This window comes from Chlamydomonas reinhardtii, chromosome 14 (genome assembly GCF_000002595.2).
Source record: "Chlamydomonas reinhardtii strain CC-503 cw92 mt+ chromosome 14, whole genome shotgun sequence".
In the NCBI taxonomy this organism is placed as follows: domain Eukaryota; kingdom Viridiplantae; phylum Chlorophyta; class Chlorophyceae; order Chlamydomonadales; family Chlamydomonadaceae; genus Chlamydomonas; species Chlamydomonas reinhardtii.
The window spans coordinates 1,615,582-1,641,066 of NC_057017.1; the positions used below are offsets into that span (position 1 = coordinate 1,615,582).

The 25,485-nt window shown below is 65.1% G+C and overlaps 5 protein-coding genes across 5 annotated transcripts in view; 4 read left to right on the plus strand and 1 right to left on the minus strand.

Annotated features, from left to right (window-relative positions):
- The window catches only part of CHLRE_14g618860v5 (uncharacterized protein), a 20,434-nt gene extending 17,513 nt beyond the window's left edge, over window positions 1–2,921 (minus strand). The window contains exons 1-4 of the mRNA XM_043070140.1: window positions 2,566–2,921; window positions 1,129–2,072; window positions 591–827; window positions 69–237 (exon numbers count right to left, since the gene is read on the minus strand). Of these exons, the coding sequence (XP_042916813.1) occupies window positions 69–237; window positions 591–827; window positions 1,129–1,893 (1,171 nt within the window). The 5' untranslated portion in view covers window positions 1,894–2,072; window positions 2,566–2,921. The remainder of the gene's footprint in view (window positions 1–68; window positions 238–590; window positions 828–1,128; window positions 2,073–2,565) is intronic.
- A 110-nt stretch (window positions 2,922–3,031) lies between these two features.
- On the plus strand, window positions 3,032–10,967 carry CHLRE_14g618900v5 (uncharacterized protein). Its single transcript, XM_043070141.1, has 13 exons — window positions 3,032–3,374; window positions 3,576–3,633; window positions 3,974–4,095; window positions 4,395–4,469; window positions 5,100–5,270; window positions 5,556–5,758; window positions 5,965–6,470; window positions 6,956–7,033; window positions 7,293–7,486; window positions 7,719–7,769; window positions 8,267–8,386; window positions 8,614–8,667; window positions 8,952–10,967. Exons 1-13 carry the CDS (start codon window positions 3,270–3,272, stop codon window positions 9,135–9,137), a joined length of 1,923 nt encoding a protein of 640 aa, XP_042916814.1. The 5' UTR covers window positions 3,032–3,269; the 3' UTR covers window positions 9,138–10,967.
- A 154-nt stretch (window positions 10,968–11,121) lies between these two features.
- Window positions 11,122–16,863, plus strand: CHLRE_14g618926v5 (uncharacterized protein). The gene is made up of 2 exons (XM_043070142.1): window positions 11,122–15,313; window positions 15,476–16,863. Exons 1-2 carry the CDS (start codon window positions 11,176–11,178, stop codon window positions 15,484–15,486), a joined length of 4,149 nt encoding a protein of 1,382 aa, XP_042916815.1. The 5' UTR covers window positions 11,122–11,175; the 3' UTR covers window positions 15,487–16,863.
- A 58-nt stretch (window positions 16,864–16,921) lies between these two features.
- CHLRE_14g618950v5 (uncharacterized protein) lies at window positions 16,922–20,933 on the plus strand. The gene is made up of 7 exons (XM_043070143.1): window positions 16,922–17,199; window positions 17,335–17,414; window positions 18,055–18,145; window positions 18,399–18,615; window positions 19,231–19,310; window positions 19,891–19,966; window positions 20,192–20,933. Exons 1-7 carry the CDS (start codon window positions 17,062–17,064, stop codon window positions 20,311–20,313), a joined length of 804 nt encoding a protein of 267 aa, XP_042916816.1. The 5' UTR covers window positions 16,922–17,061; the 3' UTR covers window positions 20,314–20,933.
- Window positions 20,934–20,981: 48 nt separating this feature from the next.
- On the plus strand, window positions 20,982–25,483 carry CHLRE_14g618979v5 (uncharacterized protein). Its single transcript, XM_043070144.1, has one exon. It carries the CDS (start codon window positions 21,011–21,013, stop codon window positions 25,190–25,192), a length of 4,182 nt encoding a protein of 1,393 aa, XP_042916817.1. The 5' UTR covers window positions 20,982–21,010; the 3' UTR covers window positions 25,193–25,483.
- Window positions 25,484–25,485: the final 2 nt, after the last annotated feature.

A 25,485-nucleotide genomic window follows, 5' to 3' on the forward strand; every position in this document is an offset into this window, starting at 1 on the left:
AAATGCAGTCCACCGAACTTAAGCGCCCCCGCCCCCGCCCCCGGCCCCCGCCTCTGCGCCTCCCTCACCCTCTGCCGCCGCGGCGTTGAGGTTGGCTGCGAGCATCTTGCTGAACTTCTCTGTCTGGCCCACGATGAGATCCAAGTGCCGGTCCATCACCGCCTTCTTGCGAGCCTCCACCTGCAGCGCCACCTTGGTCGCCACCACCCGCCGCGCCTTGGTCCAAAACAGCGCAACCTGCAAGTGGGTGCGTGTGTGTTTGTGAGCCATGTTAGTGGGGGCTGGCGTGACGGGGTGATGCGGCAGTCCGTTCAAGCATAAGCGCGACAAGCAGTGCCCCTAAAGCCCCGCCACAAAAGCGGCACCATTTCGCGCGCCGCCCCTCTGGCGCGGCCACTGCCCCGACGCAAGCGTTCCCCGGCCGCTGCCCCAGTGCCATGATTACGCCCATCCCAGTGGTCGCGCTTCATGTTGCCGCTAGCACGCTGCCACCTCGCTATGGACCGTCCTCAAAACCCACAACGGCACGATCCCTCCGTCCCAACAACCGGCCCCAACCGCAACCCGCCGGCCCCCGCCCGGCCGTGCACCTGCGCCGCCACGTTCTTGGCGGTCTTCCTCGCCGCCGCCTCCTCCTGCTGCAGCCGGTGCGCGTGCCGGTTCTCCAGGGACAGGTTTGACTTTATGGCGTGCGCCGACCAGCGCTTGGCCTGCTTCTGCTTCCAGCCGCGCTCCTTGATGAACTCCTTTGCCAACCACTCCATCTCCTCGAGAACGTGGTCCCAGTGCGTCTTGTTGCGCGGCGGCGCGTACGGCGCGGCGTTGCCCTGCCCGGCCGCGCCAAACCACAAAGCACACACGCGGCAACAAGCCATGCAAGGGCGTACGTGCAAGCAAAGTTAGGTGGTTGTACACGTACGGTAGGTGAGTGGGCCCGTGCGCGCGGCTGCTGCCTCCCTAGCTTGTCCCTCCACACTCCATGCCCCGGCAGCAGTCTTAAAACACGACAGCTTACGACACAGCGTGACGACATCAAAACAGCAGCCCTTGAGGATCAAGACATCTGTTCTCGCCAGGTGGCGCAGACACATTGCCGGAACTGCGGCAGTCCTTACACGTCAGTCTTACCGCGCCGTTGCGCGCCCGCAGCTCCTTCGCCTCAGCCAGCACGAACTCCTCATAGGTGCGCTCATACGGGCAGTTGGGGTCCGGCCGCGGCGGCTTGGGCGCCAGCGGCGGCGTGCCTCCCTCACCACCCTCGCCAGTAAGGTCCTCAACCTCCTGCTTCACCCGTTTCTGCTCCGCCTGCTGCTGCTGCTGCAGCACCTCTGGCGGCGGCGTGGGCGGCGCCGGCGCGTCGATCGCCAGCCCCGCCCGCCGCGCCATGTCGCGCGCGATCCGCCGGTAACGCTCATTCGACGGCCCCGTGCCAGAGCCTCCCGGCAGCGCCGGCGTGGCGGCGCCGCGCCCGCCCCAGCGCCCGCGGCCGCGCCCGCGGCCGCGCCCGCGCCCGCGGCCGCCGCCCTCACCGTCGTCGTCTTTGCGCTTGCCGCTGCCCGGCGGCCGGCCCGGCCCGCGGCCGCTGCCGCCGCGGGGCTTCTTAGCGCCGCTGCGGCGCTTGCCGCCGTCAAAGTCCTCATCGTTCTCGTCGTCCGAGGTGTCGCTATCCGGCGGCTCTTCCTCATACTCCTCATACTCGGGCGGCGGCGCGTGGCCCGGCGTGGCCACCACGTGCACGTGCCCCATCCCGGGCATCACCCCCGCCCCGTCGTCCTCCTCCTCCTCCTCCGCATTCGGGTCAAAGTCATCATCTTCATCCGACATAACGTCATCCGCCTCCGGCTCCTCCCAGTCGTCATCGTCGTCGCCGCCGCGCCGCCGACCACGCGACATGGTCGGGCGCTGCTATGCTACAGCTTCTGCAGCTGCTGCTGCTGCTGCTGCTGTGGCAGCGGCTGCGGCCGCCGCTGCGACTGCTGCTGGCGCTAGCGCGTGTGCGGCTGCGCGTGCTTTAACGCGGGCGCTGGCAGCACCGGCCGGTCATGGGGCAGCGTGGTCAGCAGCTGGTGAACCTGCAGGGTTGATGCAGTTACATGCGCATGGTTGGGGCGCTTGCATGTGGTGCTGTGACCTGGCACGGGTATCCTGGTTGGCCGCAGCCATCAGGCGCGGCGTTGCTATTTGACCGCCGCTTTCCCCACACTGCTGGACCCGGCACAGCGCAGGCTGGTCCAGCCAATGGAGCGGCATGCTGTATGAAGCAAGCACACAGGTCATTTAAAAGATTGAGACCGTATTGCGGATCAGCCGGCTGGGGGGAAATGCGGGGCCTGTGCGGTCGGCTGCAGTTGGGCACAACGGTCGACCGCAGCCGCACCCTCCGAACACCGCTCCACGCCAGCTGCTCGGCGCCACTTCCCAGCACCACGAGCACCGCAATAGGCCAGACATGGACTTAATACTATGTTATCATCACGCCACTACACTGGAATGCAGGGCGAGCTTCGCTCCCTCCCGCGCACACGCAATCTGGCCGGCCAGCCCTGCCAAGCCCCTGTCACCAACCTGTTTGAAGTGCTTGTCAATTTCAAGTGGAATCAGACATCCATTGGCAGTCCGCAGCAACTTGTCTTCCCGAAGCGAGGTCGCTCTCGCCTCTCGGCACTGCTGGACGGTCCCACTCCAGACGGCCTTGTTGGCCGCAGCTGGTACCAAAATCCTGCCTTTATAGCTGTCGTAGAGAAAGCAGTCGGCAGTCTAACAAATCAGCGCCTCCTGGACCCAGAGTGAGGAATTTGCAGCAAGGTTCCTGGCCCCTCTTCACAGACACAGTAATGCAGTCCAGTGAGCGTTTTGAAGCTAAGGAATGCTACTGAGTCGTGTCATAAATGTTGCTGGAGCGAGCAGAGCGGGGCAGTGATAACACCATGCTGCGCATGCCAATTGTCGCCGTTTGCAGCAAAACCAAGCCTGCGATTGCATGGATGCATCCTTATTTGGCACAACTTACCTTCACTGCGCATAAATCCCTGCTGGTTTGCTCTGCTTTGTGCGAGGACTCCAGAACGATGCATGTCGGGTCCAAGGCTTGTCCATCAGCCTGTGACCCCTGAGCTCCCAGCGCTCATACTAGCCTTATTGTGAAATTTTGGCGGCTTCTTGGAGTCACAGCGCTTTTTGCCGACACGATGCCCTCGTCGCCGAGGTCGCCGCCTACCCGACGGGAGGGGAGTTATGCGAACTTGGCTCGTGCGGACGCCGGGGAGCAGATGATATCTACGGGCGGACGCATCGTGCGGGCGAAGCGATATGGTGGTCGGTTTGGCAACGGATTCCTCGACTTTCTCAAGACTTCTGAGCTTGCAGACTGTACTGTGAGTCCTTACGTCGGCGATTTGAGTTTGATGTGGGCTAGGGGGGCTCGGGGCACTGCCTCGGTCACCCGTCGCTTTCCGGGGGTGCCATAGGTTCTGCCCGGGGCTGTGGGACCGCTGCCCCGCTGCCCCCGGAACGCCCTTCGGTACAGCCCTCGCCGCATTCATTCGCTTACATGTGCCTTGCTCATGAACGTACAGGTCGTTGGGCCCAACGGCCAGGAGTACCGCCTCCACAGCCTGCTGCTTGCATACCACAGTGAGTCGTGCGATTCCCCCACATGGTACTGCCGGCGAACGCCGCTGCGCGCCACTGCTGGACGAAGCACACGCACAGTCATGTCCGGAGTTGTATCGTCCGGAGTTGTACGCGCTGCGTGCGCTGCCCTGGTGCCACGACCCCAGTCTTTACTGCGCCTCGCATGCGGCGTCGTGCGGGCGGCGCAAACTCCAGTCTTGATGGGCGGTGGCAGGGCGGGTGTAAATAAACACAAAACCGGGGTGCTCCGTACGGAAGAGCACTGGAACCGGAGGCTTACACGCCAGCCCCTCACACCCGCCGTCACACCTGCCGTTTGTACACGCCTGGCCGCATGTAGGCGAGTTCTTCCGACGCGCCCTGGGCTCGGAGTTTGCGGAGGGCGCGGCGCGGCGTATCGTGTTGGGGTTCGAGGACAGCGGCGACACGTGGCCTCTGCTGATTGAATACTTCTACACAGAGGTGGGGAAGCGACTTCTTTATTTTACAGTTCGTGAGGGCTTAGAGGGAAAGCGAGTACAGTGCCGTGAGTTATTACTGCGATGTGAAGGCGTTCCAAATGAGGCTGTAGAATGTGGACCGGAGCCTGTCTGCGGCGCCGGGGTCCGCTGCCAAGTGCTGCCCTCGGCCGTGCCGCCACCTCTTGCCCGCTCGCCCCCCTGACGACTCCTGTTCCCCAAGGTTGTCCACCGTCTACCACATGTTGCAAGTAACCATGAATGTAACCCCCTGGCGCCCGATGCTGGCGCCGCCTGGCGCAGGAGATCACCCTGACGGACGCGAACGTGCTGGCGCTGTTTGCGGCGTCCAGGGAGCTGCTCATACCTGCCATACAGGTGGGCGTGGGCGGCACAGGGGCGACACGGGGAAAGGGTGTGCATGCGCCTGCGCAGGCCAGCAGCAATGTAGAGCCGCTGTGGATACATGTGTGTGTATGTGTGTGTGTGTGTGTGTGTATGCCTCTGGGTGTGGGGTTTGGTTTGCGCTTAGCCGTGAAGGAGATAGCTGTTTTGTGTTGGCTTATGAGGTGTATGTGGGTTCGGGGATCAGGATGGCCTGTAGGGTGGTTCAGATGTGTGGGTGGGTGGGTGGGTGGGTGGGTGGGTTGGTAGGTTGGTGGGTGGGTGTGCGTGTGTGCCTATGGGTGTGGGGTTTGGATGCGCTGGTGCCGAGCCGGGTGCTAGATGGCTGCTTTGTGCTTGTGGGTGTATGCATTGTATGTGGGTTCAAGATGTATGTTGGCTTGGGGGTGTATGCGTTGGGTTCGGGCGTCAGGATGTGCCCCGCCCGGGTTTCTTCCTCCCTCTGTTTGCCTCGTTCCCACCCCTTCCCGCCGTATATACCTCTCCTTCCTCCCTCCATGAATGTAACTCCTCCCTTCCCTTATTTGCCTTATATCCTGTTCCCAATGTTTTTTAACGGTGCAATCCCCCTCGCCTGCCTTTCCTCCATCCTCCCCCCATCAGGACTTTTGCGCCGACTTCGCGCAGAACAGCCTGGAGCCCAGCAACGCCCTGTCCTTCCTGCGCCAGGCCGTGCAGTACAACTGCGACGCCTTCCGCACCTCCTGCGTGACGCTGGTCGCCACCTCCTTCAACACATGCTGCGGCAAGTCCACGGACGGACTGCCGGTGGAGGTGAGGGCGGGGGCGTGTGCGAGGTGGTTGTGGGCCCGTGCCCAAGACACGGGCGGGGGCACACACACGTTACCCTGTTTCCTTGCGTGTGTTGCGCCTGTGCTGCGTGTTGCCGCTGTTGCGCTTGTCCGAAACACATACGTGGCCGCGCCTGTCCAAAACACAAACTTGATGCGCTCATCCGAAAGACACGTGGCTGCGTCTGTCCGAATCCGATACACACACGTGGCCGCGCCTGTCCGAAACCCACACGTGTCGCGCCGCGCCGCGCCGCGCCCCACACAGGTGATCCAGGAGATCTTGGACCACCCGCAGTTGTTCGTACAGACGGAGGAGCAGGTGCTGCTGTTCGTACAGAACTATGTACGGCGGCACCAGCTGGACGATGCAACTGTACGGCAGCTGTTTCGGGGCGTACGGCTGCCGTTCCTGTCAAACGACCGGCTGGCGGCGCTGGCGGCGGAGACGCCTGGGCACGGGCCTCCCATGTGGGTGGGGGGGCTTCGGGTTCGTGTGCGGGGGTGCCGTACACACGTGCTCGCGTGCCCTACCTGTCCACATGCGGGGCATGCGGTGTCTGGTGGGCACCGCTGAAGGGAACATGGATGGGTCCACACATATGGGATTGAGTTGTATGCCTGGTGCGGCTAGCTACACAGAATCGCAACGCGTCTACCTTGTTTTGTTGCTGCAGGGAGATGCTCATGGCCGCCATGGCACAGCGGCTGCAGCTGCTAGACCACCCGGAGCGGCTGCAGCAGGCTACAACCGCTACAGCCGCCGCGGCGGCGGCGGCGGCGGCTGGCGGCTGCAGCGGCATCCGCCCCGCCAGCGGCCCCAACCAACACGCCCTTGTTGCGGGACCTCTGGCGGCGGTTGCGGCGTCGGCCGCGGGCGATGGCCGTGCGTCTGGGTTGCACAGCGGCTGTTCAGGCGCCGGCGGCGCCACGACGGCGAGCGGGGCTGTGGCTAGCGAGGACACGGCGGGGGCGCTGGTGGCGGCGCCGGGCAGCAGCAACTGCAACGGCGACACAGGCGGGCTGGCCAGCGGTAGCGGCGGCGGCGGCGGCGGCGTGGCGGCGGGGGGAGGTGGCGGTGGCGGCATGCGGCTACTGGCACTGTTGAACACCATGGCCGGCGGTGGCGGGCCGCCGGTGCCGCGCAAGACGTACGTGTGCAGCGTGGAGTACTCCCTGCCTGGTGCGTGTGAGGGGTGGGGGGGTGGGGGGGGTGGGGGGGTGGGTGGGTGGGTGGGTGGGGTGGGTGGGTGGGTGGGCGGGTGGGTGGGTGGGGGGGTGGGTGGGTGGGTGGGTGGGTGGGTGGGGGAGCTGTTTACTGAAGAGGGAGAGGCTGTGTCTCTTGTGCGGTCGGACGCGGCTGTTGACGTACACCCCGCCTGCCCACCCGCCCGCCCGCCTGTTACTCCACGCTCGTACCGCCCCGCGCCTTGGCGGCCTGACGCATATGCACTCACGTGCACGTGCACACGCCAACGCGTGCACATACCCAACGCACACACACGCGCACCTTCCACCACCTCCCCCTGCTGTTCCCGCTGGGCGTCGGAAGTCTCGGAACTTCATACCTGTGAACTATCTAATCGCTCCGTTCTCCACATGAACGCCTGCCCTTCCAACCACCCCCTTCACTTCTTGAATGAATGTTCAATGAATGTAACCCCGCAGGCGGCAGCGAATTCATCTGCATACCCATGGAGCTGGTGTGGGAGGAGTTGGCCACGAACCTGACCGTGTGCATGTCGGGTGGGTGCGCCAGGAGTGGATGCACGGACTGACAAATGTAAAGCCTCCCGTATGTTAAGGGAAGCTAAGCGAAGCGTTTACGCAGAAACGCAAGTGCTGTGCCTCTCAGAATGCCATGTTAGCAGGACCGCGTATGCCGGTGTGCGCTATATAAACCGCCTTCCAACCCCGCGTGCGCCCGCTTCCACTTCCATTCTCCACCGTCTACCATTTTCAAAACTAATCATTAACCATCAATATATAACTCGCCACTCGCCAGGCGACACAGTGGAGGGCGACGCCGACTCCATCCTCCGCACCTCCTCCTCGGACTCCGACACCGGCGCCGGGTCCTGGTTCACGGTCTCCTCCGAGGACCCCAGCCGGCCCGTGTGGGTGGAGATCGCCTTCCCGCCATGCATGCGCGTGGTCGAGCTGAGCAAATACACCTTCAGCCATGGCATGAACATGATTGTAAGAAATCACGTGCTTTTGTGACTGATAGATACATATTTGCGAGTGGTGCTTCTGGTTTCTACAAGTATATCTGGGCACGGCGTAAGGTGCAGTGTCAATTAGGTTACGGGGCACGGAAAAATGCGGACAGGGTGGCGGTGTGAGCCGCGCGGGTGTGGCGTGGGCTCAGCTGCACGGCCCTGCTCCCAACCCCGCACGCAACCAGTGCCACCCCCCGCCACCACCACAGGCCCACATGTTCCCGTACGGCATCAGCGACTCCAGCTGGTTCCAGATGAAGGTGCGTGCACTGGCATGCGGTGCATGCTGTTCGTGTGCTTTTGCGGGGGTTGCTGTCCGTGTGCTTTTGCGGGGGTTGCTGTTCGTGTGCTTTTGCGGGGGTTGCTGTTCGTGTGCTTTTGCGGGGGTTGCTGTTCGTGTGCTTCTGCGGGGGTTGCTGTTCTTGTGCTTTTGCGTGGGTGGGGTTGGCATGCCTGTTTGGCCTGCCTGCGAATTGGGAGGTTTTCTGCAACCATCGGCCATACGGGGCCACGGTAACGCCTGAAACACGGGCTCGCAGATCGGCGCTGGGTGACGCACATTCCCTAATCAGGGGCCTCCTCCTGCCCTGGCGCCTGCCTGCGCGACCGTGTCATGCTGCGTCGGTTGCCACCTGCAACTACCCGCCGCGCCGCGCACCGCACGGCCACCGCATCTCACAGCACGCGGCACACTGCATGCATATCGCTACCGCCGCCATACAAAACAATTGTATCCACGCCGTCCACAACAACGCAGGGCATGTCGACGCACGTGAGCCCTGGCGACGAGGAGCCGTTCACGCCGTTGCGCACGCAGGACAGCTGCCAGCAGCACACGGAGTACGTGGTCACGGTGGATCCCGCGCACAGCAAGCAGGTGGGATGAAAAGGGAGGGAGGCAGGGGGAGGGAGGGGGTGGGGGAGGGGGAGGGAGGCAGGGGCTGGCGGAGGGAGGCGTGTGCGGAGCCGTGGGAGGCACACTGACCGCCGGAGATCTGCCTCTCCTTACCGATCGCGACCACCATCCCGCGGCATTCGTAGTACCCTACTGCGTAACCACAACACCACCAACAACACCCTCTCGCTGCTGCCGGCTATCCACAGGTGGTGTGGCGGCGGCTGCGCATCCTGGCGGGAGACGAGAACGCGCAGCAGCAGGTGTGTGCGTGGCCGGGGGCGCGAATGAGAGGCCGCCCAGGGACTTGGCAACCCCAGGGCCCGGGGTGGTTGCGACCTCGTGCGCCGCGCTCGTACGCGCAAACACGTGCATGCTCATACACACGCTCACACGCTCACATGCCCGCGCACATGTTCTCTCTCTTTCACACACACACACACACACACACACACATACACACACGCTCACACACAAACACACAAGACGACACACACGCTCACACGGAAACACGCACACGCACGCGCGCGCGTGCGCGTGCCTACAGGTGCGGCTGAGCATCCGCAAGCTCAAGTTGTATGGGCGCGTGGAGGTGAGCCTGCTGCGAGACAGCCCGGGGCGAGACGTGGTGGCGGCCTGGCGGCGCCGCAAGGAGGCCGCCGCCGCGCCGCGCGCCGCGCACTTTGGGCTGCTGGGCGGGGCGTCCTTCAAACGCAACGTGGAGCATTACTGATACACAACATACTTTGACAATGGTACTAGGAAGGATCAGAAACAGCCGCTGGAGATGAAGGTTCGATGGAGCGTGGGCTGCGCTCAGCAGGATTGGGGTGGGGGCTGTCAGTGCTCTCCATGCCTGTTGCGGGATGCGGGGCAGGTGTGGGGCGCAGGGGTCAGAGAGGGGCTGATACGAATGAGGAACCGATCGTGCTGTAGCATGAGCACGCCGTAGTATGCAGCGAGGCGGGAGAACGCAGGTCGGACAGAAGGGCGTATTGCACAACGGAAACTCCAAGGACTTTTGCCGGCTTTATTTATGTGTTTCTGTGGCGCAGAGACGGCAGTTGCATAGGAGGGATCCCAGCAGAAACGTCTTTCTTGCAGCCCATATAGCCCGGGGCCAACAGGCAATTGTGAGAGAGTACAAAAGAAGGTTCGTACAGCACGTGCTCGGCAAGCCGTGGCGCTTGCGCGACCTTTTCATCCTAGATCTTTCCCTTGAGAGGCAGAGCCAACCTGCCTTGCCATCCAGATCATTGCATTTGTGCACCTATCCGGGGGCTGCCATAGCAGAAGCCTGAGTTGCACGGTGACGCAGGCGTGTGGTTATTTTTGGGGGTTTTCGTACCGTAGTTGTGCTGTGCTGTGCTGCACCCGAGCATGGCGCTCCACTTATATTGACACGGGCTCTGACGTGAGTTGAAGGGGGGGTTGTATGTGGGTATCTATGTGTGCGTGTGTTTGCGTTTTGTCCTTCTTACATGCCGCGGTCGCGCGATGGGAGAGTCGAAGGGGGGGCATGCCATACAATGTAGATGCGGCGTATCGTGTGTGTGCGCGATATGCCATGTGCACGGCATGTGTTGAACGCTTCTCACGCCGTGCGCCCGGATTGAACAAGTGCTCGTGTGGTGCCTTGGGGCACTGCGCGTGCGTTGCAAGGAGCCTTCGGAGAAATAAGGGGAGGCAAAATAGAAGTCCAGTTTTTGAATTTCGGCAAAGGCGACGGGATGCGCTTACGGACGTGATGGCAGGCCTGCTTATGTTTACGCCGGCCGTGCATATGGATCGAGAATTTTATCGGATGGCAGCGGAGGCGCTCAGTGAACGGGTCAGACCTTGGCTCGGGCATGGGACGTGCTGCCTACTCACGCCCTCGTTGATTCGCTTACCTGTGGTTGCTTATGGGTTCAAGCTTTGGCGGTCCCGGCGCAAAGGAATTCCCAGGATGGGTCTGAGAGATTACACGGGAGACAGTTGCGGTGTGGGTTGGTGTGCTTTTGTTGGTACTGCGTTTGGGAGGCAGCGGCGACTGCAGCAGCGGCAGGGCAGCTTGTGAAGCATACATTGGAAGTTGATGAGTTGTATGGACTTTCCCTTGGCCATGCAGGGCATCCGCGAAGGGAGCGGGCTGTGTGTGGATGCGTTGGCGTGGATGTGTGGGCGTGCATGCGGTCTGTGTGGTGCGTATGGTAGCGCACCTACCGGCGGGCACACGCGCCCGAGGATATGTTGCACGCAGGCAGGTAGCGGTCGCTGCTGGCTAGTGGATGGTCGGCCGGTAGGGGGGGGGCTGCCTCTTGGGCTACCGGCGTGTTTTTAGCGACACGGCTGCGCCCCAATGAGGAGTGTTGGACTATGCGCACGTAGGGCCGCCGAGAAGCGGGAGTAGTGTTGGGACATTGCTCGCGAGGTGCGCAGTTGAGCGCGGTTACCTAGGGCAAGCAAAACGAGTAGGGGCGGAGAGCGCCTAGTGCGGTGCTGTTCGTGCGCACCTAAATAGTGCCTTTACAATGTCGTCGCGTCGCATGCGAATCATGATGTCATGTAAGTGTGTGACAGGCGCACACACCTCCTGATACGCGTGTGGGACTCGCGCAGGACAGGGATGGAAGGTTCGTTGCCGTGGTAAGTCTGATGGGGAGGGGGCCAGCGTGGGATGGACGGGGGGGATTCAACCTGTCTGTTCACATTGTACAACAGCAGTTCCACTGCATCCTACCAATCAAGCAATCGAACTGTCGTTTGACCTTTTGCTTTTGCAGAGCAGCATGACCCGCACAACGAACGCTTCGCGCGGAGCTTCCCGCACTCCAGGAAGAAGCAGCAACAGGAGCAGCAGCAGCACAACGGAGCAGCATCAGTCCCAGCAGCAGCCTCGGCAGCAGCAGCCGCAGCCGCAGCAGCGGCAGCGCGTGCGAGAAGCGCTCGCGGCAGTCGCGGGGCTGCCGCTGCCGCCGCAGCTCGGCCACCAAAACGCACGGGCACAGATTGCGCTGGGAGAGCTCAGGGCCGCAGAGGCCGCATGTCGGTCTGAAGAGCTGCTGGGCGCAGACGCAGCAACGCTCGTGGCGCTCTGCGCCGCGCACGGTTGGGCTGCCCGCGCGTACGCTGCAGACCCCAACCTGGAGATAGCCGTGGCGTTTTTGAAAGAGACTGCTGCCATGCTTGCATTGCGCCTGACGCTGATGCGGAACGCGGGTGACAATCGGGAGCCCGCGAGTTGCTGGCGAGTCCACGTCGCGAGCGGTCGGCTGGTCACGCTCGCGCTGCTGCGGGGCGATCTGTTGGGCGTGTATGCGCGCATTGCTCGCAACTGCTGCGCAAGCTCAGCTTCCACAGCAGCAACAGCAGCAGCAGCAGGTGCCCCGAAGGGCAAAGCACGCCCCGCGACAGCGAGCGCCTTGGAGGCGGCAGAAGGGATCGAGGGCGCCGGGCGCCGCACTTGGCGCCGCTTATGCTTACAAGACTGCCTGCTCGTGCTGGGCTCTCTCGCCGCCTGGACGAACGGTGTTGCAGGCGACGACCTTTGCGGGGGCTGCTCGCCTCAGGACATTCAGCAGGAGCTTCTCGCGGCGCTTCATCGCAGCCAGCTGCTTGAGCACGCGTCGGCAGCATTGCTGCGAGGCGTGGCCATGGCAGCAAGGGCGGCGGAGGCAGGTGACGGCGGCGGCGGGGTGGGCGCGGGCGGGGCCGCGCAGCAGGATGTGGAGGCGGCGGCGGCGGCGCTAACGGCACCCCTCGCCACCACCCTCTGCGCGCTGCTGGACGTGCTGCTGGCGCCGCACAGCGTCGGCCTGGGGCCACCGGCCGCCGATGCTACTGCCGCCGCCGCCGCCGCCGCCGATGCTACTGCGTGTGAGCCTGCTGCTGACCTGCTGCGGCAGTGTCTGTGCGGCGCCGCCGTGCAGTGCTTCCTGGTCTGGGTCCTGCCCGCCGCCTGCGACGGCATGCAGAGCCTCCAGCAGGACCCCGCCGGCAGCAGCGGCAGCAGCAGCAGCAGCGGCAGTGGTGGCAGTAGCAACTGCGGTGTAAGCGGCAGTGGTGGCAGTAGCAGTTACGGCAGCAACGGTGAAAGCGGCAGCGGCAGCTGCAGTGGTAGCAGTGGTGGCAGCGTACCGGCTCCCTTGGCGCCGTTGGCGGCTGGTGCAGCGGCTGGGGCGGCGGCGGCGCCGCTGCTGCCGCACCAACCCGACCGCCGGTACTCGATTGCTGCCATGCGGCGCCGGCGGCTGCCGGCTGGGCTGGATCGCTCGCTCATACTCACCGACGCAGCAGGCGGCCCCCAGGCCCCCCTGCGGTCGTCGGCCGTGGGGAACCTCACCGTTGCCCGCGCCTTTGTGGAAGGCATGCTGTGCACCTTCAGCGGCGGCCCCTGGCCCCTGCTGATGCCGCCGCTGGGGGAGGCCGACGCCGGAGAGCCCCCGGCGCCAGCAGATGCAGGCTCGCCGGCGGCAGGGGCGCTAGCGGCAGGGTCAGCGGGGGTCCCGACAGCCGGGGTGCCGCCACACGAAAATGCAAGCTGCTGCCTGCTGCGGCGGGCTGCTGCCGCGGCGGGCGGCGACAGTGGCGGCAGTAGGGACGATAGGGGCGGCGGCAGTGGGGGCGGCAGTGGGGGCGGCAGTGGGGGCGGCAGTGGGGGCGGCAGTGGGGGCGGCAGTGGGGGAGGCAGTGGGGGAGGCGCTTGCGGCGGCGGCAGCCAGCTGTCACGTGCGGGCGTGTTCGACCTGTTTGCCTCGTGCTGGCCCGCCTATCGGGAGCTTGCCGGCTTGCAGAACGAGGCGCACTTGCGTGACAAAGCTGTCCTGCTGCTGACCAACCTGCTGCTGCAGCTGCAGCCGCGCCAGGCGGCGCCACGGCTGACGCGGTTGTGGGAGGTGGTGCTGGAGGAGCTGGCGTGCGGGAACGTGTCCGCAGCACCAGACGCGCTGCATACCCTGGTGTTGTTGCGGCTGGATGCGCCGGGCCGCCGCCACCGCGGCCATCCGCAACAACATGAACAGCACCGATCACAGCAGCTGCACGATGGCCAACAGCAGCCGCAGCCGCTGCAACGGCAGTCGTCCTTGCGGCCGCAGCAGCCGCAGCCAGAAGCAGCAGCAGTGCCAGCAGCGCCGCAGTCGGCTGCTACAGCTGTAACCGCAGCTAGGGCCGTGGCAGCGGCAGCAGCCGATCCCAGCTACAGCCTGCGCTGCGCTCTAGATGCGGGGCTACTGCCGGCGCTGGAGCGGGCGCTGCGGTACAACGGCGGCGGTGACGGCGGAGACCGCGCAGCCGCGTTCAGTGCTGCCTTTGATGCCATCGCGCCTGTCCTGAAGTGCACCGGCGGCGACGCTTGGCCAGTACTGATGGCGCACGGCTCCCTGCCCGCGGCGGCGGCGCTGGTAGTGACCCTGGGTTCGGGTCTCCGCTTGCTGCAGGCTGATGCCGCTGCCGCCGCCGCCGCCGCCGCTGCCGCCGCCAGCACGGACGGCATGCCGGCGGCCCGAGCCACGGCCCCGCCGGCTCATGCTGCCGCCGCCGCAGACAGCGCCGCTAGCACCTGCTGGAGCCTGCTTGTCGGAATGATCACCGATGCGGAACTTGGCGCCCCGCCGCGACCTCGCCCGCGGGACCAGCCGCCACAGGGGCAGTCAGCACCGCAGGCCAGCGCCAGCGCCAGCGCCAGCGCCAGCGCCAGCGCCAGCGCCAGCGCCAGCGCCAGCGCCAGCGCCAGCGCCAGCGCCAGCGCCAGCGCCAGCGCCAGCGCCAGCGCCAGCGCCACAGCAGCAGGCGGTGCCACAGCGGCAGGCGGTGCCGGCGGTGTGGCAGGCGGCCACGGCTCGCGGGCAGCTGCAGCCGCCGGTGCCGAGCCGCCGCCGCCGCCACCAAGCTTTCCTGGCTCCATTCGTGCCGCTGCCAGGTGGGAGCAGCAGCGACTGCTTCTCAGCCTAGCCGTGCAGCAGTGGGTCCCAGCGCTAGCGTGGCAGGTGGCAATGGACGCACCGCGTGCCACTTCTGAATGCGAGCGGAGCAACAGCTGCCATTACATGAACATACTTGCATGGCTGCAAATGCTCTCGCTGGTGCTTGTGCAGGGCGTAGCAGCTGTAGATGCGAGGCTTCCTGCACACGACGGGTCAGCTGCATCGGCGGCGGCAGCTGCATCGGCGGCGGCGGCGGAGGCGGAGGCGGCGACACGCGCGGGTGACGTGGCGGCGGGATTGGGCCGAGGACGGCGCCACCGCCAGCAGCAGTCCTGGACCGGCCTTGTCGACCGCCTGATTGCGACAAACCTTGCTGAAGCTGTGCTGGCCGGAAACTTTGTCCAGCTGGTTGCGAGCAGCGGCGACTTTGATGCGCAGGAGGTTGTGATTGATTTTTTCGCCGCGTGGTGGTCGGCGGCGCAGGAGCTGCAGCTGTTGCAGCCAGCCGCCGCCGAGCTGTTTGGCCAGCGCGGCACAGCGTTGGCGGCGGCTGCAGCGGCCGCGTTGGTGGTAGGAGGCGAGAAAGGCCAGAGGGCACGGAAGGCTGCGCTCGGGGCCCTGGGGGAAATGGCGAGGCGGTGCGACTGCCCCGTGCTTACAGTGCATTGTGATACGGAGGCGCCGAGTCAGCGCGAGCTTGGGGAGCATATTCTTGACATTTTGACATCCCGGGCAGCGTTGGCAGAAAGGGTTGTGGGCGGCGGTTGGTATAAATTCACGCTGCGGGGCGGCTCACGAATTCTGCTGTCGCCGCTGGAGTTGGAGGCGCGGCTGCGGGCTGTAGCGGCGGATGTGGCTGTAGCGGCGGATGTGGCTGTAGCGGCAGTGCCGTCGCAGGCGGCGGCGACTGGTGGTGGCTGCGGTGACGGCGGCGGCGGCGACACTGTTCGGCGTGGTGCGGTGCTGTGTGGCAACCCCGACTGCTGCAGCCTTGACGGGCCCAGTGCGTTGATCCTGCCGGGCGGCGGCAAGTTGTGCAGCAGGTGCAAGGCGGTGCGGTACTGCTGCGGCGCCTGCCAGCTGGCGCACTGGCGCGAAGGCGGGCACAGCACGGCGTGTGCGCGGATGGCGGCAGCGACTGCAGCGGCTGCTGCGGTGCCTGCAGGGGCGGTGTGAAGGCCCAGGCGGCATGCAGGCAGTGAATCGCGGGCGCGAGCACTGACTTTGGCTTTAAGGCGTGGGCTTGGGATGGGTTTGCATTGCGCACCACATATTGACGTGCGTTGCGGAACTAATGCGTACGTAGACCAGAGCGGAAGGCGAAGTGGGCTTGCAGGCGGCACGAGAGCAGGCAGTCAGTAGCGCAAGTTGCGAATTCACATGTTACCTCGTAACCGACGGTAAACGCTATGGACGGTCGGGCCCATGGCTGGCTGACGGAAGGCGGCTGCTGTATTGGGATGGCTGGGCTGGGCGACGGCGGCCGGGCTGGCGTTGGGACTACCAGAAGGATGCGCCCGAAACCAACCTGGAGACCACATACCGTACTGGTTTTGGGCACTGGCGCATGCTTGTGTGTGTGTGTGGGGGGGGGGGGTTGTAGACGGTGGCACGCCGTACAGACACAGACGGCAGACATGGCCACATGGGGTCAAGAGGTCCACACAAAATTGGCGGAAGCTGTTGCAGTGTTGCTGTTGGGAGGAAGTGGCTGTTGCCCGGCAAGCAAGGGCAGACGAGCAGGGCCGAGCAAGTCCGCGTGCACATGGGGTGAGCTCCTTCACCGCTGTGCGTGTTGTTCATGTGGTTCGTACTGTGCGTGCAAAGAGGTTCGTGCCTGGCTGCTGCTCATGAGGACGCATCAGGGTTCGAGGTCAGGGTCCGAGAGTTGAGGGAGCTGTGCGGATGGGCAAGCTAGGCAGGACTTGGCGGGCACACGGGTGACAGGAGGCAACAACATGCCGCCCTGCCTTGATGGCGGCAAAGGGTCGTCACGGGTTTGGGGCACGTGCACATGGCATGGCTGGGTTTCGCATCTGTTAGCCATGGCCGTGGCACTTGCACTCACTTGCACTTGCAGGTCAGGCTTTGGGGTCACGAGGAGCTAGCGCCTAGCGGCCGAGGCCGCTTGAAAAATAGCGTCACTCTGAGGTTGAACAAAGTGCTGATCCCGACTGTGTTTGTGGTGTGGGCAAGGTGCTTTTGCCTGGCAAGGAACCAAGGAGACCCCAGTGTCCGCGGTTAATGCTCGCGGTCGTGCTCGCGGTCTTGCTCGCGGCCATGGGGCTTCCTCGGGATCGTGGATCAAGCAGTAGGGTTCCATCCGTGCACCACATGCTACGCAGTCGCTCATGCAGACTTAGGCCACAACTGCCAGACCCGAGTAAGTCACAGCACGGAAGTCGGAGGGGTGTTCAGCAGTTCAGCGCACGTAGGTTGAGGAAAGGCTCGACGAGAAGGGTCAGCAGGTCACAGCAGGCCACCTTCATCATATGAGCGAGGACATAGAGAGTGGGGATTGTGCAAGTGGCGGAATCAAATCAGCTCGAGTCCATCGCGCCTTCAGGCAACTCGACTGGGCACGAAACACAATTCCGGGGGTCAAGTCACCGTCCAGGCCAGCTGAGCAGTGCTCAGTTCATATCGCGTTACCTGCTCTGGAAGTGATCTGACTCACCAAGTCCTTCGCGAGCCCTCACGTACCTCGCTCTGGTAGCAAGCGACGACCACTGACCAAGGCTCCGGTACACGATGAACCAACGACAAGCATTATTAGCTGTACTAGCTGCCATTATTAGCATTGCTTCCGCGGCTGTGAGCGTGGAGCACTCGCTAGATGGTGGCGCGACTTTCTTGCCCGCTGGCAAGGTGGTCGGCAATGTGCTCTCGGTATGTGCAGATCTATGCTTTGGTCGCGCACGTAAATGTGACGGCTGAGGTTGCCTGTCTTGCACCAGCTCTGCCCACTTCATGTCTCCCACCACACACCGTCGCTTTCCCGCGCCTCTTGCCTGACTCGCACAGGATATGGTGGTGAACTGGGAGCGCCCCGCGCTGTCGGATGCCGAGCTGGCTAAGCTGGAGAAGGCTGCGCAGTCCAATGGGTGAGAGGGGCGGGGGGTGGGATGGGGCAGCAGTCGGAGTGGGAGGTGGGCGCGCCGAGTGGGAGGAGGGAGCGCCGAGGAGGAGGGTCGCGAACGCACGAGGGCGGGGCTGGTGCTGCGCGTAACACCAGCAGTGCAGGGATGTACAAAGGACGCGGAGAGGGGGCTGCCGTGTGCATGCGTGTGTGGTGTGTGTGCGTGAGCCCACCAATGTGGTCTTCTGCACGACGCCATAAGACCACGGGCCCGGGAGCTGTGCCGTGTGTTGTTGCACACGCCAAGGGCGGCACGACAGGCCGCGCACAGCGCCGGGTCCCACAATCCACGCCGCCACGTGGGACATTCGCAGCAGCAGCAGCAGCAGGAGCAGCCAGGAAGAGCAGCAGCGCCAGACTGGCGACTCCACACGGGCAGCTCAGGACGTTGTCTCGCGCCGTGCCGCAATACCACTCGCGCCTGCGCGCGCGCGCGCGCGCGCGTGTGTGTGTGTGTGTGTGTGTGTGTGTGTGTGTGTGTGTGTGTGTGTGTGTGTGTGTGTGTGTGTGTGTGTGTGTGTGTGTGTGTAAAAACGGAACGAAAGCTCGCCCAGACGACGCCAGACTTACCAATACGTGTGTCTGTGTCATCTGCACGCACACAGGCTGTACCTGCTGCGTGTCAAGGCTGACAAGTCCGAGCTGCTGAGCTCCGTGCCGGCGTCCTGCCTGCTGGGGGACAAACTGTTCGAGAAGGTGGGGGCCGTGTACGTACCGTACGGTACATGACTCATGCGTGTGTGTGTGTGTGTGTGTGTGTGTGTGTGTGTGTGTCTGTGTGCGTGTCTGAGCGGCTGTTACTGGGTCGGGTGTTGCACACGTCCTGCCCTTGCCTGACTCCTTTATCCCCGCCCCCCTGTTCCTACGGACGTCCGCACTTCATACTTGTAACTTGCTCCTCATCCTCCACGCCCCCGGGCCCCCCCCCATTCCTGCACCTGCCCCCCAGGCCGAGGTGGCGGTGGACCGCGGTGGCCAGCTCCTGTCCTTCAACTACGCCATCACCGACTGCGCCAAGCGCGCCGCCGGCACCGCCACCGGCGCCTCCGCGCCTTCCCCCTCGGAGGAGGGTGTGGGCACGCGGCCCCCCAGCCTGCCCGTGCGCGTGGTTTTGCCGCGCCCCGGGCCCGCGCTGCTGGTGCCCGAGTTCGTTGGCGATTTCGTGGGTGAGTTGGTTGGCGGTTGGAGCCGTTGGGACGGTCGGGGTGGTTGGCGGGGGTGCGGTCGGGGAGTACCGTACGGTAGTGCTGAGGGAGGTTGCAAAGGGGATGTTTGGGGAGGATTGTGGGCGGGGTTGTATATGGTAAACCGAACCCAATTCAAGAGAGCGAGGAGAGCGTGGCCGCTGCTTCGACAAGGCAGCGGCACCCTGCGGCACTGGGGCTGAACGCCACGAAAACCGGGGACAAGGGAGCCCACGGCCGAGTGCAGTTGGGGGCTGGGCATCGGCGGTTGGGAGGCGGCCCGGGCCCCGGAGCAGACATGGATGCGCGGCGGAGCGGTTGTGGCGGTTGGGGTGGTTGGCGGGGGCTGCGCACCTGGCATCCATGACACACGACACGTGGACAATCTTTGGCTTACCCAACACAAACACGCACGCACACATATACTTACAGAATGAGCATTCTTGTGCTTTCCTCAACACAAACACGCACGCACACATATACTTACAGAATGAGCATTCTTGTGCTTTCCTCACACACATACACATACACACACACATGTACACACACACACACATCCGCACACACATATACATACACACACATGTACACACGCAGACGTGAACGTCGATGCCGACCTGACCACCACGGGCACACTGGACCCAGGAGCCAAGCCGCGCGCGCCCGTGCAGGGCCAGGTGGGAACACGGAAGCATGCTCGCTCGGGGGTGGTGGGGGCCGTTTTGCCCAATACCAGTAAATTGGAGACACGACGATAGCCGTCCATGCAAGACGGGGGATAAATTGTCTACATTGTGTGGAGGCGGAGGGGTAGGGGCGGGCGGGTCAGTTGGTATGGGGCGAACGCCGGCGTTGTCAGGTCGTATGTTGCTGTTGCGTGTGTGTGTATGTGTGTGTGTTTTGGTGTGTTCTGGTCTGTGTTGCTTTTCGTGGTTGGGCCTCTACAGGAGGGGCTGGGGCGCACGTGGGTTTGGGGGCACACGGGCTTCAGGGAGCCGCCAGGGGCCCAGCGCTGCACCGGACCAGCTCTGCACCGGACCAGCTCTTCACACAGGCCAGACCCGGCCAGACCAGACCACCAGCTCCGGGCCGCCGCAATCCCGCTGGCGCTGCGGCACCTCGGCAGCGACATGAGTAGCGACCTGCCAATGCCGCTCGCATGTGCACCTAGTCGCACATCTGGCCCGCCGCACATTGGGCATCTTCCCGTCCTGAGTCATCCGTCGGCGCGTGTCTCTACTGTGACGTGACACACAGGCCGCACGCAAGGGCGCCCCGCCGCCCAAGGACGAGCGCACGTGGCTTCAGAAGAACTGGATGTTCGTGCTGGCAGGTGAGCGTACTGCCGCTGCTGTTCACGCGCAGGGGGGGGTGCGGAATGGCACAAGGCTTGCCGTTTGGAGGGGAAGCCTCCAGCTACGCCGTGTGCCACAGGGGGGCATACACCGTACCGTCATGTGGGACCTTTGCCCCCATAGTCCGGTTTCTTATTATTCCGGTTTCTTATTATTGCGGTGTCTCTTTGTGTTTCACCTTGCTTGGTTTCCGAATGCTGCAGGCGCCATGATGGTTTTCAACATGGTCATGAAGGCCAACGCGCCCGAGGGTCAGGCCGGCGCTGCCCCGGCGGCAAGGCCCGGCGGCGCGCCGGCGGCTGGCGGCGGCGGCCCGCGGCGCTGAGCATTGGCGCAAGGCATGGGAATGGCTCGAGGGTAGATGTGTGCAGGCGGTGGTGGTCAGGCACTCGGGGTCGGGTCCTGGCGTCGTCGGGTTTGTGCTGGGGGCTGTGGGGCGCGGCACGGCGTGACGTGGAGCCACTGCGTGTGCCGACGCTGCGGCGTTGCCGCACGATGCACCTGTCTGGGTAATGCATTGAAGCGTGGTTGCTGGTTCTTGGAGGTCTCAATGCTTTTGAGAGCGAAAAGCGTCGCCATGGGTAGGGAGCGGCATGGGCACCGGTTGGAAGACATGTTGCTGCAGCTCAGCTGCCAACAGCTGCAAGGCAGTATAAATTCACTGCAACATGTCAAACGGGCTGTCTGCACCTACAACTAGGACCGCAACGAGGCTGCGCGAGAAACTGTTGAGGGTCGATGAGCTGGGCTATGCGGACGAGCTGTTCCTTGTTCTGGATCGGCACTGGGAGAAGCTGGGCTACCATTCTGGAGCATATAGTAGCGACTATGACGACGCGGTCCTGGCCGGCGCGGTCGGGGCGCACGTTATCGCGGCTCATACGCTGGCTCGAGGTGGCGCAACGTCTACCGACCAGCAGGCTGCTTGGAATTGCTTCACCAATTCAGCATTACTGCTGGTCAAACTGCCTGCGGCATGGCCGCCTACGGCGCGGGTACGCCTAGCGCTGCTGCGAGCCGACATGCTCAGCGCATACGCGCGCATCGCTGCCGCGGCTGGCCGGCAACAGCCACGCGGTCTGTCCGCGGCTGACGGCAGCACCAACGGCAGCTCCAGCGGCAGCAGCAGCAGCAATGGTGATGGCGGTGACAGCAACAGCAACCGTGGCAAGGGGGAGGGTGACAGAGGTGGCGAGGGGACGGGTGGCTACAGCAAGACGCAAGCGCAGCTTCACGCCTATGCGGTAATGATCAGCACCGCGTTAATTCACGATCTAATTCTTGCAGCCGACCAGACCTGTGGGTTTGCCGAGCTGCTGACCGCGCTCGAACGCACACAGCTGCTCGAGCACCAAGCCGGTGCCATCCTGCGTCTGGCGTCAGCGCCGGCGTCGGCGTCGGCGGCAGGGCGGCAGGCGGCAGCGCAGACAGCAGCAGCTGCCGCAGCGGCAGCAGACGCAACGTTCGCGGCCTTGGCAATGGAGGAAGGAGCTGCGCCCGGCGGGTCGCCGCAGCAGGCCGGCGGCAGCAGTAGCAGCACCGGCGGCAGTAGCAGCAGCGGGCTGGCTCCCGCGGTTGCAGCCGTCGTTGCGGCGAGACCATTCATTGGGCTCGTCTCTCGGCTGGTGTGGCCTCCAAGTAACGGGCCCGTGAGTCTGGAACGCCTGGCGCCGGCGGCAACAGGGGCGGCGGCCGGGCCGCTGGCGGCGGCGGTGGCAGCACCTGCTGCTGCCGCCGGCCGTAGCCGTGCTAGCAGCGGCCATGGCAGTAGTAGTGGATGCGTTGGTCAGGGCGGGAGCAGTAGCAGCAGTGCTAGCGATGGCAGTAGCAGCGTGCGGCCCGCAGAACATGAGGCCACGGCAGCGCCGTCGCCGTCGCCCGCTGCTGAGAGGGCTGAGGCGTTCTATCTGTCGGAGCTGCCGCGTGTGCGGTCGCTTCTGAGCGGTCCGTGTGTGCAGCTACTGCTGGCCTGGGTTTGGGCCTGCGTGCAGAAGAGTGTGACGGCTACTAACGTGGCAGGCGGCGCACAAACTGCCGCCGCCGGCAGCGGATCAGCCGCCGCCGCCGCCGCCGGGGCTGCATCTGCTGCGGCCGGGGGTGCACGCGGGGCGGCGGACCTGCTGGACTGGCGGCAGAGGCGGCGCATAACACAGAACCCGACGTCCCCGCCGCTGCCGTTGCCACAGCCAATGCGGCAGACGCTACGACTGCCGCGCGAGCTGCCAGTGAGGCCGGTGGTGCAAGTCGACGCACTGCCGGGCGCCGGCGACGGCAGCGGCATTGACGACAACCGGCAGCGGATGCTGAAGAGGGTGATGCAGATGGCGGTGGGGGTGATAAATGTCATGCAAGTCACAGTCGGTGGCGGCGGCGCGCCCCGCCGCCGCCGCAGCGGGTTAGGCAGCAGCAGCCCGGCGGCCGCCGCGGCAGCTGTAGCGGCCTCCGACCTCGCCGCCACCGCGCCCCAGCAGCCGCAGCAGCCGCAGCAGCTACAGCCACAGCCGGCGGCGCCAAGTAGGGCAAGGCGGGACAGCGGTGGCGGCGGCGCGCGGGCCGCGACACCTGTCGCTGCCGCCACCCTTCCCGCGCGCCACGCCTACAGCCTCCTGCTCACGACGCTTCCCGACTTTGTTTTGGTAGCGGCGCCGGCGCCGCCGCTTCAGGGGCTGCTGAGCGTTGGGTCCCACGTGCTGCTCCGGCTGCTGACGGAGCTGCCGCCGCGCCAGGCAGCGGCGCGGCTGCCGGGGCTGTGGCAGCTCCTCGTGAGGCTGTTGCCCGTGGAGCTCGAGGAAGTCATGTGCGAGGCAGTTGGAAGAGCGCTGCAGCTACAGACGCAGCCTGTGGGCTTTGAGGGCCCGGCAGCGTTGGGCCAGGCAGCAGCGCAGCTGCCGCAGCGGGCAGCAGTAGCAGCGGCGCCAGCGGCGCCGCAGCGGGCTGTTGCAGCCGCGGCTGCTGCCACAGCTCCTGCCGTGGCAGCAGCAGCCGGTCCCTGCTACAGCCTGCGCTGCGCGCTGGACGCTGGGCTACTGCCAGCGCTGGAGCGAGCGCTGCGCAACCCAGCGGCGTGGCCGCCCCCCAACCCCAGCGCGCGCCACGAGGGCGAACAGCCGCCGCAGCTCAACGACCTGGTGCATGCAGTGTTCCAGGGCTCGTGTGCCGTGCCGGCGCTGCTGGCACACGGAGACCTGGCGGACGCGGCGAGCCTGGTGGCGACCCTGGGCGCGGCGGCGCGAACGGTTCTGTGCCCCAGGTCGCAGCAGCAGCAGCAGCAATTGGATGCCTTGTTCATGGGGGAAACGGCCGTGACCGCCGGCATCCTTATTGAGAGTGTGGTGGAGCAGCTGTGCGCGGCTTTGGACATGCAGGTGGCGAAGCCGACACGAGCCACGCCGGGGTTGGCATCTGCGTCATTGTCAATGGCAATGGCGGCTAGAGGCGGCGGTAGCAGCGACGGCAGTAGCAGCCGCATGGCTGGCGGTGGTAGCCCTGGTAGCCCTGGCAGCACCAGCACCAGCAGTGGCAGTAGCAGCACAAGCAGCAACACAACCAGCACCAGCAGTGGCAGTAGCAGCACAAGCTGCCGGCTGCTGGAAACCCATGGGCGCCCAACGGCCGACCAAGAGGCCGCACCCGCGGAAGGCTTGGCGCTCATAGCGGCGCTGGGCGGCGCGCCGCCGCCAGGCTCGCCGGCGGCGGCGCAGCAGGCGCTGCTCGCGTCCTTCGGGCTGCAGCAGTGGCTTCCGGTCCTGATTTTCTTGGCAGGCCACTGTGTTGCTGCTGACGTGTTGATGATGAGTCATCAAGCGCCGGCGGTGGGGCACAACGACCCAAGCACGCAGGTGTGTCATCGCATGCTGTTCAGCGCCTTGCGTCCAGCCACGCGCGTGATGCTGGCGGTGGCGGCGGCCGCCGGCGAACCAAGCGGGGAGGCGGCGGCTGCAGTCCCGCAGGGACGAATGGACGCCTGGCGGCGCGTGATGCTACAGCCCTGCGCCAGCGCCGTGCAGCGGCTCGTGGTAATGATGGTGTTGCTGGCGCAGCAAGGCGACGCCGCCGCCGCCGCCGCCGTCACGATTCCCCCGGAGCTGGAGGCGGCAATGTTGGATCTCATCACTGCCTATCTGGCAGTGTGCGGTCCGGAGCTCGGAATGAAGCTGCTGTACACGCGGGTACCGCCCATGCAAGTGGTGATGTCGTCAGAGGCAGTAGCGGCGGTCGTGCCGCAGCCGGCGGGCGGTCCTGCTACTGCCGCAACAGGCGGCGGGCGTGGTCGCGCTCGCGCCGGCCGCGCCGGGCGTGGTGGCAGTAGCAGCAACAACAGCAGTAGCAGCAGTAGCAGCATCAGTCCCGCCGCCGCCACGCCACCGACACAGGAAATGCTGGTTGGCTCGTGGCTTGTAATGGCAGCGCTGCGGCAGGGCAGCCGTGGCGGCGCATTCCTCACATATATGAACTGGGCGGGGCGGGCTCAGCTGCTGTCGCCCTCCCAGGCGGCGGCGGCGGCGGCGGCGGCGGCCGCAGCCACGGCGGCAGAAGCAGCTGCGAGGCCGGACAATGGCCGGCGGCGCAGTAGCCCTGCCGCCGCTGCAGGTACAGCTACCGCTTCCGATGGTACTGCCGCTGCTGCCAGGGCTCCTGCTGCGCAACCTTCTTTTGCTGCTACTGCCGTTGCAGATATGGGCACGTTATTGGTGTTGCACGCGGAGGCGGCGCTGCAACTGCGGCGTGTGCTGCTGCGAGACCCGGCCTGGCAGCGGCGTTACGGACCGCCTATGTCGTGGCTGCTGTCGCCTGTTGAGATGGAGGTGCGGCTGCGGCGGGGCGGTGTGGTGCCGGGTGGCGGGGCCTGGTGCTGTGACGGCGAGGCGCGGCCCATGGTGAGCGGCGGCGGCGTAGGTGGCAGCGGCGATGGCGGAGGCAACAGTAGCGGTGCGGGGGCGGCAGCCGCGCAGGGCAGCAGCGGTGGTGACGACTGCGTCCTCCTGTGTGGCAACCCCGACTGCTGCAGCCTGGACGGCCCCAGTGCGTTGATCCCGCCGGGCGGCGGCAAGCTGTGCAGCAGGTGCAAGGCGGTGCGGTACTGCTGCGGCGCCTGCCAGCTGGCGCACTGGCGCGAGGGCGGGCACAGCGCGGCGTGTGCGCGGATGGCGGCAGCGGTGGCGGCGGCACCTGCAGGTCCTGTGGCGGATACAGGGGCGGCGTAGCAGCCAGCGCAGTAATGGTTGCTGCAGGAGTTATCAGCTAATGCTACGCTTCTAGATTGGACAATACGAGTTGAGCACTGACTGTTCTATGGAGCAAGTAGTACCATATTGAGACTGTTGTGGCATTGCGTTGATTGAGAAGGGTAGCAACTGCAGCATGTCAGTCGATCGTGTGAGGTTGCGGTAGTGAGTTGGCGGCACCTGTGAGCCTCTGCTGCTCCGTTACCGTGCCAACAAGAGTCGTGGTTCGTGCGGTGTGCAGCTAGCACTGTGGGATGCGGGTGCGGAGGCAC